Source organism: Balearica regulorum, chromosome 5, assembly GCF_011004875.1.
Source record: "Balearica regulorum gibbericeps isolate bBalReg1 chromosome 5, bBalReg1.pri, whole genome shotgun sequence".
Lineage (NCBI taxonomy): Eukaryota > Metazoa > Chordata > Aves > Gruiformes > Gruidae > Balearica > Balearica regulorum.
In genome coordinates, this window is record NC_046188.1 from 55630906 (window position 1) to 55644664 (window position 13759).

The window sequence follows — 13759 nt, forward strand, 5'->3', positions numbered from 1 at the left end:
CGTCTTACTAAATGGGTAGGGACTGCACATATTATAGTGAGATCTTAATGACTTATCTGGCCCTAAGTACTGAAGTGTAATCATCACTACACAACAACTATATTATAACAAAATGCCTACACTTACTGAAAACACGAGGCTACTCATTGCAGTCAATCCTGAGGGACAGTTTAGGAAAAAGCTGCAGAAAGGGAATGTGCAGACATTTACCCGTCTTTTTTTCCCATTTCTCCAGAACAAACAGCCTCTATGACACTTAGTGTCAGAAATGTCTTGTTATACTTTGATGAACAACAGTTTTCCAATTTTTGTTCTGAATAAAATAGTTGAATTTTGCATTTCTGAGGATGAAAGTGAACTGTGATGGAATCAGAAAAAGATGTATATTTTCATAAACTCACATGCAGGTCTTGATGTAGTATTACATCATTAGTACTAGTGATAGCAGCAAACCCTAAAATCAACCATGTGCACTGCTGAAGAAGAAATCAGTGAACACCATGAGTTTGAATCACATGATAGTAAGCTGCTTTAACAATGATAGCAAAATTAATTGTAACAAAATAAGACTTCCTGTTGTTTATTGGATATTGTAAGAATGAAATGTACAGTATACAAAATTAATATAAAAAATGTTCACGATTGATTTTAACAACACATTTTTCTTTGGATTAACTGCAGACAAGCAGCTTTTTAGGAAGTTATGCTGAAATCTATTTTCTATTATAGGATCTCAAGTGTATCACTATGTGCTATCTACAACTTTAATCTACAAAATGAAAGGTACTGCACTTTTGCTGAATCTTGGTGGCATTTGTTGGAGAAGAATAGAACAGCAACATTAGCTTAGAGGAGAAAAAAATTAGTTTGTTACAACAAAACGTTAATTGTTCAAGTGCATAAGCAAAATTGCTTTTAAAATTTCAAACCTTACAGTTGTACATTTTCAATATCAAACACTTGCCACAAAAGAAGCTACATTCTACTATACTGGTGACAAAGATTTTCAACTTTGTTTTTCTTTTAGACAGATACATAATCCTGGTTTTCTTTTTCCTAGTGAATTTTCACATCTTTAAAATTAGTGTTAAACAGATTTCATTCTCCTAAAGAAACAGTTTAAATATGGTGCATTTCGTAAGCTGAATGTTTTCATTTAAGGTATATCTATATAAAGGAACGTAAAATAGTCTTCATTTGTTAAATCTGTATTTTCAGTTTATGTCATATTGTTTAGCAGAAAAAGTAACTACTAATGACTAATCTAGATAGCCTAAAAACAGTCTATCTGTTCCATATGTTATATGTTTGCCATAATGCTTTTCACTACAATACAAAATACGTTAGAAAAACTGTAATTATTACCAGGGAATATTACATACAGTTATCAGTATTGACAATGTTTCCCTGATAAAACAAATAAATCTTTACTTGAATTTCTCATACATGCTCTACTTTGCAATAGGAATATGATTTAAACTGAAAATTCTTCTCATATTGTCCAATTTTTCTTAAGAGAAATTGAATGTATTTGCATAATTGCAATGCATTCAAAATAGTGAACTGCTGCCAGATAAGCCAGTTAATGATTTAAAACAGGAATGGGTGCCTGACAAAAAGTGGGCCACCTTTACAGAACAAAGTAGAGGGTGTTTTCTCTTGAGGTGTCTCTAACGTAAATCACTTCACCTTTTAAGTTGGCACATATCACAAGAACTCTTAAAACAATCCCTGTGAAATGAACATGAAGACAAATCACAATACAAATGATGCAAAGCCATTGTTCAGAAATTTAGAAGAGTCAAAAAATATTTTTCTTTTTTTATCTTTTAGCATTAAACTGGTAGAATTCAGTGCATTGGGTATGCATTTTTAATAGATAAACTATTCAAATTATCTTATGCTGGGAACAGCTGGGCTTGCTGTTTTCTTTCATTTTTTTTAAGACCATTGGCAAGAACAATCTGTAGGCTCTTGGATTGAATAGCTGACCCAGGTTGAATTACTAGTGCAATACAATTGTACAATTCGTCTCTGTAGTCCGAGCTCCCTGCAGCATTTGCAGAATCTTGCATATGTGTTGATGTTGTAGTTGTAAATGCTTGCAGAAGGGCACTTTCCATCACATGAAACAATATTCACCTGGTAACAAACATGAAGAATAACCAGCAAATTGAAACAGCTAGGAAATAAACTCAGGAGTTCTCAAGAAAATCCAAAGACATTAGGGACCCAAATCCAATGGCAAATCAATGACAAATTTGGAGGTACTTCCTCTAGCCCCTTGTGAAATCCCACTCTGAGTAATGAACTCTGAAGTACTTTGCCCAGATAGGTCTCAATTTTTATCTTACCGAGATTAATGATGACTTTCCTGTCTATTTCAGTAACAGCAGATTTTGGCCATTAACAGATACAAAGAAACAATTTCAGTTTTGAATTTTAAAGTATTCATAACAACCTTGGCTTGGACATAGCACCAAATGTTCTGTCCTCAACTCCCTAGAGTATTAATTTCAGTGATACACTGATGCAGTGTTGCTATGCTGGTATCAGTAAGAAGGAATATAAAAAAAAAATCAATCCTTTGGAAAGCCAAGGGGAATTATTACTAATGATACCAAAACTGTATTACAGACTGTGACAGAAACAGCCATATAAACTGATAATTTTTCAAGTTTGATAGTCAGGATTTGCATTTCTGTTCAATGAGACACTGAGACTAAATTTCCTGGCTGCTCAACAGTTTGCTTTACAAAACATACTCCCAGAGTCATTGTAGAGGTTACAGCTGTTTCCCTACACTTTTATTACAGCTTTTCCAGGCGCTCTTACACATCTCACGTGAGACGTCTGTCTGCACCCTTGCTGCTGCCCTTGCTGCCCAGCAGGACATTGTTGGTGTCCTCCTACAGTAAATCCTTCAGTAGACACACAGATAGTGCCTCATTCTTCCTACACATTTCATAGTATGCTCATGCTGCTGTTTAAAAAAACCCTTCAGGACCCAAGATTCTTTTCTTCATGAAGTTGGCATTTAAATACTTTCCCTAGACAGATGGAAAATTAAACACATCTGCAGCCGTTTTAACTGTAGTATATCACTGGCAAGATTCAGTTATATCAAAGTTAATTTGCATATAATAATTCTATTATAGGGTGAACTGAGACCTTGGATTTGCACTAAATCAACATGTGCCTAAAAAAGCAGAAGTCACATCCCCCTTTTTTTCTATTATTTGAGAAGATGATTGCTGAGAATGTTAGGAAACATTAAAACAGCTCTATGAAAACAGAAACCTCTGTCTTTGTGAGAGAGAGATGCAGACATTAGCCTTGTGGAATTTGTGTTCCCTTTCTTCCTTCTTTTTATTTCTTGTATTTTTTTCCTTCTATTAAAAGAAATAATTATAGTTATTTACTTACTGGTGTGTTACTCCTGCAGTCATTCTTGCGGATAGTCATCCTAACAGTCACCTTTTTACAGAATTTTCCATCTTCCTTACCTGCAAAATGGGCATTTATTGAAAAATATCAGCTCAAAATTCTAAACATTTCAGAGACGAGAACATTCCCGAATGTTTTATGGGATCAAGACACAAAGAAGGAAACACCCAATACATGACTGCACAAAACTTTGGTGAAGTGACATTAGCTATACATTCTATCCTTTTAAAATTACTCTATTTCATGTATTAACATATCTGTCTCCTCATATCTCCAATAACAATTATAAAAGGTTCATTCTTCAGTCAGAAGCCTTTTAAGAGTAAGTCCACTGTCTTTCAAAAAATTTTGTAAAACTGATCAACCACTCCTGTGAGAAGGCTTGTTAATAATGCATAAAATGCATTTTCTACAAAATAACTGTAACACAGTTTAATAGCAGCAATTGCATTCCAGTGGTATAAACAAAGTTTAAAATTAACACTTAAAAGCAGAATCTGATGAAGAATAGGGCTTCAGGGGGCTTTACATTTCTGTATGTTTTTTATTAAATAAGAAAAAGAACACCAGTGAACAAATCAATTTTTTATTGATGTTTTCATTAGCATTATTTCCACAATTTTTCTCACAGAAGTATGTACAAAGTATACGATGAAATAAAAAAGATAAAAAGAAATTTTGAAATTAAATAAGAGTAGATAAACTTAATTTAAGAAGGGAATCCTGAACATTTGAAGAAAAGCAACTAAGTTCAGTATAAAGTTCAGTTGCTAGAGATCAAAAAGCACAGTATCTTCTTACGATGATCCTCTCTACGCTGAAGAAAGCACATCACATTGCAGATCTGAAAGAGAAATGAATAATCCATTCCATTATAACAGCTTTCACAGTACCACAGCAGATTTTACACCCCATGATGCTGTCCCACATGACTCTCCACTTACAGAGCTGCATTTTCTCTCTGCCAAGAAATCCAAAGATGTTGACAAAAGGTGAATGCTGTGAGCTCCAGAAAAGCAAGGGCAATGAAAGACTCATTGGTTTGACCAATACCAAATACTGAACTGTGACTGAGGTTTATTACATCTTGATGTGCAATGCCCAGTTCCCTGCTCTAATTGCTGTCAAACCAGGTAATACTGCTTCTCAAAGATAAATATTTTGTGGTTTTTTTTGGGGGGTGTTGTTTTTGGCTTTTTTTTGGGGGGGGGGGGGGGTTGGTTGTTTGTTTTTAAACATATAAGCCTGCTACTGTTTCTAGACATAGCAGAGGTTTCTAGAATATGAAAGAAAGGACAGCAATAAATCTTCTTGGAAGCAAATAAAAATCTACAATCAGAAATGGCTGGCTACTGATTGACTATCATTGAATTATATTTGCTTAGGGGAAAAGTAAATTGAGAAATGAAGAAAAAAAATTGTTTTTAAAAATAAAAAACTCACCATTATTTCATGTTTCTCATAGTCTTATTCTTGTCCTTTCTTCTTTTACATTACACATGGTGTGTAGGATGGAGAATTCAGTGCAGCTGTGGCTATGACTTCATCCAGGCTATAGTGAAAGTACATTGTATCTCATAAAGAAATAAATATATAATGTATTTCCATGCATGTACTTTACTGTCCAGTGGCTTTGAGCTCTACAACATAATATAGTTTTCCATGAATAACCTTACAAAACATGTAAGCATCTTGTATGTGTCGTGTTATAATGAGATTCACAGTCTGTGTGGTTGAAAATCCTTGCTTGGTTTTTGGGTAGACTCATAACACCTTTGTCATTTAAAGTGATGTCAATATGAAATATAGATTTCAGTGTAGTACTCCTAGAGTCATGAGTGTAATTTAATGAAGGATATATTGCTCCGTGATGTACAAAATTAGAGTCATCATTTCTCTTACAGAAATATAGAAAGCTGTTTTCACAAAACAAATGTCAGAACAATTGCATTCATACCATGTTACAATTCAAAAAATTATTGTGCTCTATTAAAAAGAAACTCCAATTTTCCTGCAGTAAACACAGGCTTGCTATTTTCCTGTCCTAACTATGGATGGAAAAGAAATTACCTGCTTCTACTGTATATGCCACTGGAAGCAAAACTATACGACACATCATCTGTAAAATGTTGTTTATATAGTAAGCTTTAACAAGCAAAGCCATTAGTGTCTATGTTCTACAGCACTGTAAACATAATGGAATTAGCTCATATTTTTAAACACAGCAATTTTACACATGCAGCAAGCTAAAGACTACACAAGTGCTTACTACCAACAGTACATTGTTGGCTAACAACAATGCACTGCCCACACAGTGCAAAATGAAAACCAAAAGAAAACCAAAATGTGAGCCACTCTGAACCATGAGCAGTTATACTACACTGCAGCTTTGGCATAATTGGGTAATGTGAGGCCTGATGCTCCTATCAGGGAGTACATTGTTGGAAATCAACAATGATGCTGTTTGGGTTGGTCCTACTTATTTGCAGGAAAATGTACCTGTGTTACAGCTAGCATAGGCTGTAGGAGTGACTGGGCTAACAAGGAATGGGAGGAGCACTGACACTGAAGAACCTGGTAAGAATATTACATATTGAACAGGGTACATGTTACACAGGATGCCCTATCAGTATGAAACATTTTGGAGTTGTTAGATTTCGGCGTATTTGAGAAAAGAATTCAACCTTAAAATGTCTGTGTATTACATGATCACAGAATGGCTGAGGTTGGAAGGGACTTCTGGAGATCATCTGGTCCTACCTCCCTGCTCAAGCAGGGATCACTGTGCCAGAAGCTCAGGACCATGTCCAGGTATTACTCACATTGCTAAGCCTGATGTCAAAACCAGGAAGAAGCTGATCTATGTTTATATAACCAAGACAAGCCAGTACCCTAAGTTGTCCTTTGGGGTTACAAGAAAGAAATAATGTAATTTCCTCTAAGCGGCGTTTGTAAAACCTCTCTAGGTTTTGAAGGAAGTCCTGGGACTTAATTTGCAAATACCACTTAAAACTGAAAGCAAAAATCACAAAGGTAAAGTACTTCAACAGAAAACAACAACCTGATAACCCTTTTCGTAAAACATGTCACACAGTTACAGTGGACTAACAGCTCTCATGCCGGATTTGTTCAGAGTCAGAAAGAACTATGTGATTCATGGAAGTACTATGTTGTCTGTAAACAGGTGTGAAATCCAAACTGTATGAATCTACTTGTAAATGCATCTCAGAAGTCACTGGATTTTTCAAGGGTTTAATTTTACTTTGTGATGCATGCCCCAAATTAACAACTAACTTTGTCTTAATTATTTAGGAATGTGGTTATGGTCTTTCTCTAAGTATAGTAGCAAGGTCTTCTGCCTTGCCAAAAAGTAGCTTAATAGATTTTTAACAGTCTTAATAAATTGTTTGTTCAGAAGCTGGCTTATATGGCTACTAAGGCATTGAAGGGTAATGTCAGGTAACCAAAAACTAATCTTAAAGAGCCTATGGAGAATTGGCTATAGAACTAGGACAAGTGCTTGGAACACAGGTCCATTGGAGTGAAAAAACATGAAGAGGTATTACCATTCCCTTACAGTGATCAGAAGCAGGAAAAAAGCAGATAAATCTTCCACAGTTTCAACAACCTTTGTACTACAAAATGTAATACATAATGAATAACACCAAAACGTACCTCCCACTTGGCAACACACATCCCACTGCAGTAACTGTGCACGTGGTACCGTATCTGGTAGTCATGATTGTTTATGTCCCATCCCACGCAGCAGGAAATAACCTGCACTTTTCTCCATCTCTCTCCACTTTATCTCCTACTATCTTTAGCTCCAAGGTCAATATTCCAGCCAGTTATGCAAGTGAAGTGAGATTTTTGCACGTTTTTAAAGATAATATAATACTGCCCAGTATAAAATCTCCTTTTCAATTGCTTATAACGTTGTCAACTTCAAGTATTTGAGCTTAAATTCTTCAGGTTAGGTGTCTGCCTCAGGCTAAGTTCTTCATGAAATCAGCCAAAATGTTTCAGCTATGTACCAGTGTGGTAAGAAAAAAATGTACTTAGCTCTTGATTTATATTAAGAATTAGCATATTTGAAACCTATTCTGTAGAGAATGATTTTCTTTTTTCCAGAGAACCATTATTAGCTCTCATAGAAGTCAAAACATATCCTGGTAATCAAGTAAGGGGGATTTTTTAATTGTAAGTTCTTCTGAAAGACATTGCCTGAAAGCTTCTGAATTATGTCTATTAATGGAAGCTAAGACTATATTACAATCAGGTAATTATTTACAGCATTAACTTACAAACTGCATAGATCAATCTTCATTTTTACCAAATATGAAGATATGAATGTAGATGAAGAATGTTTTAAGGTGCCTTCCAAAACACAGTACCTTTTATTATACTAAATGAAGTAACTAATATTTTGAGGATTTTTACATGAGAACTACTAAATACTCAAGGTAGCAATTTTAGTGACTTGGCCCGCCACAATCACTTTCAGTGGAGTAAACCTTTCAATGTTAAACTACTTTCTTCTGATTTAACTCCACTAGTTTCACTGGTATTCACATGAGAGAAACTGGGAAAAGCACGACCTTTAAGGTCAGCGAATCAAGCTTTCATGCAGGAAAGAATTAACCTTATTTCTAAGGTAACAACAAACCAGACAGACTTGTGAGGCAGGAAGCGTCATTAATCACGTACATGTTTTGCAGCATCCTTCTAAGAATGGTACAACATAGCCTCCAACCTGATCAAGAGAGAAATAAAGAAGAAAAAACTTGATTTTTTTTCAAATATTCATTCCCATATATCTGCACTATTAGAAATATCTTCCAGATAAAGCTCTGCAAAATTATTCAGGCAAATGCAGCACTCTGGTAAACGGATGAAGGTTTGGCTGTAAATGATTGGACTTGCCTGTTTTAATGTAAGTACACATTAAGTGGTTCTCACTGAACGCCACTATACATCATCAGCTACCAATGCCACATTTGGAAAGGCAATGACTGTGTTAAGTCTTACTCCACCATGTGTTACCTAAAGTAAACCCCTGACTTCCTGTAGAGGCCATATTGACAATCACAAAAAAATTATTCTGAATTCAAAGCAGGAAGAAATCTCATCTAAATGAGGAGCCACTCCCTTCCCATAGTGGAGAGTAATGGCTGTCTTCAGTGCTGTAGCATGAAGCACTCCCCAGGGTACCGTGGGAAAAACAGGAGCAGCTTTTTAAAAAGCTGTCAGGATTACACTGAAGGAGAGTTCAATTTTTGATGTCCAACTCAGTATCTCAAGCCATGATGATCTATCTGCCTTAACTTTTTTCATTTGCCTACATGTAAATCTAGAATTACAGAAAGCAATATAAGATTGCTCGCTGCATACATTTCCTGGCACTTAGTCTAATCTCATTTTGCAAATTCAAATAGAGCTTTTCCTTCTCCAAAACTAGTCCACAAAACCTTATGTCTCACTGTAGAAAATATTTTCCTGATATTCGGACAATCTTTCCTTTTCTTCAGTGTTTTTTGACCACTGCAATGAATCAAATTACTATACGCAGAAAATCAGTTACAAAGGAGAAGTCCAACCAGAAAAGCATCCAAGTTCAGGCAGTTGTATGAGGACTAGTTTGATATTACAAGCTTCTATGAAAAAAAAAAAAATTCTGAGAATAAGGAGAGTTCTCTCCAGCTGTGTAACTGGGCAGTCTGGTGGCACAATATATGCGTATAGTTAGAGCTTCTCGCCTTCAAATGTCTGGGAAAAAATGCAGGCATTGCAAGAATTTATAATTTCTCCCTTCTTTAGGTAAAAATGTCTTTTGTCAGTGTGAATCTTTTCATGCAAACATAAGTCATATCTGGAATGCAAACAATGTACTGAACACTGACCTTCACACATTCAGTCTCATTAAAGGGTGGGCAGCCAACTGAAGAGGAAACCAGAACTGGTCCTATTGCTGTGTTAGTGCATTCGTATCTGATGCAGTTTGAAATCCAAACAGTACCAGGCTGTTAAAAATTGTAAACCAGAGTCTTCACTCAACAACTCAGGAAAAACAGTATTATAACTATTTATTATACAATTCCATTGAATGTAACTTGTCTGAACCAAAAGTAATAGCAAAATATGTTAGACGCATGTTAAAGTTCTGTTTAAGTACAGAACTTAAAAGTCCACTAAATATATAATGTTAAGCAGGTTCTAAAATAGTCAAGTTGACGATAATTCTCTGATATATCAAAATCCCTTAATCTTTGTAAACAGCTATATGATCGACTCTCCAAGAAATTAATGCCATGTACATGCAAATAAAGCTCTTCTTTGCGTATTTAATACGGCATTGTGTGTACAGCAGCTCACAATTTTTTTGTTTCCTTCTAAATCTGTTGAGGGACTAAGACATGTATAAACTTACCTTAAAATTGGAAATTGTGCCATTGCTGAAAGTGTGGAGACAAGACAAGTTCTTACAGGTACCGCAGCAAGTTGTTAAATCTTTTGGAGGCTGATAAACTTGGTTCTGCCAAAATCAAATAGATTATTCATTGTATGAAACCATCTTGCAGCTCAACATTTTACTACTGTAATGGACAGATTTTTTTCAGGTATCTGATTTTAGGGATGGTTTTTAAATAACTTTAAAAACCGCATAGCTTACATTTGTACACACTGTACATTCATGAAGCTTTTATAAAATACCTTTGATCTTAATTGAAGTAAATGGGAAGAAGTTCCAACTCTGAGAGAATGAACTGGTCTTTCTACCATTTTCAAATATAAGTCTGAGAGCTTACTTAGAGAACTACCGAAATTTTGAGTTTTTACACATTAGACATCAAGTAAGTACATAATTAGAAAAACAAACCTATACAATATTCCCATGGTAACGCATCATACTTTGTAAAAAGATATGGTATCATTTGCTTATTTTATACAGCTGTTTTCACCACATTTAGAATTATTCTATTTATAATTATTCTCTTCCCAATTCTTATTGAACTAATGTCTTCCAGGAATTTGTATCAGTTTGCACATAATGCAGTTATACAGATATGCAAGGTGGCATTATGCTATATACATTAGTTTGTATAAGATTTGCATGGGAGGGAAACAGTGAAGGGAGTGAATATTTTATAAACTTGTATCAGAAGTGCAGTAGCACATCATTAGAGGGAGAGCTCATAGTTACCCTTTCTATCTTGTTCCTATGACTGTAATCTAATTGACAAAACCCAACAAAATGTAACTAGTCACACCAGTCACAATATACATGTCTAAAACTCTGAATTTCTTACATCTTTGCACTTGACAGCACAGTCTATTGAAGATGTGTTTATTCGGTAGTATTTAGTGGAAGGATCAATCACATTTGTACAATAAGAAATATGGCAAATGCCATCTGCACCGTGTTCCACAATTGTCTGTCCAGGAAGCAGCACTCCTCTCTCATTACTTAGGCAAACTTTGTCTCTCACTACAAGAAAACACAAAAATAAACAGCATGCTCAGGACAATCAGCTTGGTATCAAAACTGTGTTAAAAATGTTTCAAACAGTAAAACAGGAATGGAAAAAGCTACTCTACCACTTTAAGAGTTATGAGTCTCATATATATATATGAACTGTTAATAGTAGTCTAATGCTTCACTACAATCACTAAATTATTTCAAATATAACCATGCATGAAATCTAATCCATATATAATATTCTACTAGCTGCACCATCAAAATGACAGTGCAGTCTTCTTCAACTGATTTGTTTTATAAGGCTACTTCAGAATAAGAAATGTACCTGAGAAATGTCTGTTTCTCCCCACTGATTACTGAAGGCACAGAGGATAATTAGCTCAGAAGTATACATCTGTGTTGTAGAAATCTAGGCAAGGGCAATCCCAAATCTATTGGCCAACTGGGTGCCCCACAGGAATTATTTTTTCCTGAGTTTTCTCAGACGCTATTGGGCATGCTCTAAGATGAATTTGCATGGTGCTGAATGTGATCCTTGATCTTGTAAAGCACATAAGCATGTCTACCAGCTCCTGAGTAGTCCCATAATGGGTTAGTGGGACACTTCTTTATGTGGACATTGAGTGTGTGTTTTAGTTTCTTGCTGGAGTCCTTACTCCAGCTCAGCAATATACAGGCTGCTTCATCAACACCACCCAACTTTCCAAAAACTCTTGTCTGCTACTTCCCTGCACAGACCTCTTGCTGCAGGAACTTAATAGAATACAAGGAGAGGCCATAATCAACCGAATTTTTAGTGAGGGGTCCTTTCTTCTTACCTTTTCTTACTCTATTTGTGAATTATGTCAGTCATTTCTTTCCTCCACAGTACCATGTTCAACATGAACATCCAATTTATAATTTCTAATTTACCTTAGCACTTGAAATAGTATATCTTATCTGACTTACCACATTTGTACTTAACACAGTTACAGATATTTTCTGTACTGTTCTGAAACGATTCATCTATCTGAAGTTTCTGCCCCTAAGTGTATAAAAGCAGAAAAGAGAGATACATGAAACAACAGTGTTTTCTTATCTGTTTGATCTTTTTCTTTTAAGCACCTTTCCTTCAGGACTTGAATAGCAGTATATCTTGCCCCTAGAAACCTATTTTGAATCCATGTTCATCACCCACAGGGACATTTAATTTAGTAATGATAACCAAATGGGAATTTTTTTTACACCTGAAAAACAGGAATTGTGGTTGGTGTCAGTAGAGCAAACATTTAGGACAGAAAAGACTAAAGCAGGCCAACAATGAAACGCAATGGCTTGCCTTTGTACAGAAATCTCCACGCAGTGTGGAGTGTATTCTTTCATGGCATACCTTAATGGATATAAATAGTATTACAATAGCACAGATGTACTTTTTAATTTTGCCTTTTATTGTTTATACATATGCATATTAAGGTTTTTCTCCCGGTTTTCTGTAAGTCCTGATTCCTTATGCCCAAGTTTCTTCATCTATGAAATGAAAGTACTAACAAGAAGCTCACTTACAAAGCATTTTGAAGTTCCTCTATAAAAAATGAGTACTATTTCCAATTCCTTCCTAGGACTCCAAATTATATTTTTTATAAATTATTCCCATCGCAATATTATTTTCTGGATAAAATAATTGCAAGCAATATCAAAGCATACTCAGTACTGACTAAGAACCTAACCCAGCAGTGCTAATAAGCATTTTTGTAATGCAGAACAAGTCACAATGCAACATAGTGTTAAAGTTCTGCTTACTCAGCAGTCTGAGTGCATGGCATATGTTAACCTATTCACTATAACAAATAAGATCAACAAAACATTGATGCTTTAACGTATTTAGTTCTGACAATTTAAAAAAAAAAAAAAAATCCTTGGGTGCATGAAAGCAGTTCCACTCTAGAAATACTTCAGGGCAGGATATGGTCATAAGCCTCCCCCTCCTCCCCCCAAATCAATGCTATATAGCCATTTTATTCTGCAAGATATTTAAACTTAATTGGCTTCTTAAAAGAAAATGGATATATCTGCTTGTAAAGCAACTAAAAAAAAAAAAAGAGAATGACATGGCATTTCATATTTCACTGATAAAACTGTTAGTAAGATATTGATAAATAGATTTATTAAGAAATTAATAAAAGAATACTGACAAAGAAGATAATTTCATACCAGTTTGCACTGAGGTTTGGGGATCGTTTCACATGCACATTCTAAAACAAAATATGATTACAGAAATAACAGTTTAGAAAGTTATATGCCATTTGTTTAAAACAGAACATCAGAGAGAACAGAAGTTCCAGATTTGCAAGTTATCACTGAAGAAGTTCTGCTGGCTTTTGAAATATACCCATCTGGGGAGTCCAGAATTATGTTTGATTTCTATTCCGTCCTGAAAACTAATACCAACTTCTATGGCCATCTTTACTCACTACAATTTACAGCACTGTATCAACTGCAGTCCACCTGAACATGTTAAAAAAAAGATGATCATTCTAGCCACTAGCCTCCTTGCAGTGATGACATTACAACCAATATAAAGCAATGGAGAATCATGTTTTAAGGCATCACATGTCTTTGTAAACTGGCAAATTCCTGTCCTGTGAGCCTAACCTTTTTTTTTAAGCCATAACTAATTCTAACAAAATTTTCAAGATGGTAAGTCACCCAGTTTGGACAGGCAATTTCTACAGTATGCTATCACCCTTGTGAAGCAAGAAAAACCAAAAGAGGCAGATTAAGAAGTTCTGTACCATGAGATGACTTTTCTATACCATTTGTTCATGAGCAGATCATAATGGTATAGCTGGCTTAAAC

At 35.2% G+C, this 13759-nt stretch overlaps 1 protein-coding gene across 1 annotated transcript in view; it reads right to left on the reverse strand.

Annotated features, from left to right (window-relative positions):
* Positions 1 to 644: 644 nt before the first annotated feature.
* OTOG (otogelin) overlaps positions 645 to 13759 on the reverse strand; it is a 114794-nt gene continuing 101679 nt past the window's right edge. Inside the window, exons 49-56 of the mRNA XM_075755030.1 lie at positions 13115 to 13155; positions 11873 to 11948; positions 10755 to 10933; positions 9875 to 9979; positions 9348 to 9467; positions 8155 to 8200; positions 3427 to 3506; positions 645 to 2142 (exon numbers count right to left, since the gene is read on the reverse strand). Coding sequence (XP_075611145.1) covers positions 1942 to 2142; positions 3427 to 3506; positions 8155 to 8200; positions 9348 to 9467; positions 9875 to 9979; positions 10755 to 10933; positions 11873 to 11948; positions 13115 to 13155 — 848 coding nt within the window. The 3' untranslated portion in view covers positions 645 to 1941. The remainder of the gene's footprint in view (positions 2143 to 3426; positions 3507 to 8154; positions 8201 to 9347; positions 9468 to 9874; positions 9980 to 10754; positions 10934 to 11872; positions 11949 to 13114; positions 13156 to 13759) is intronic.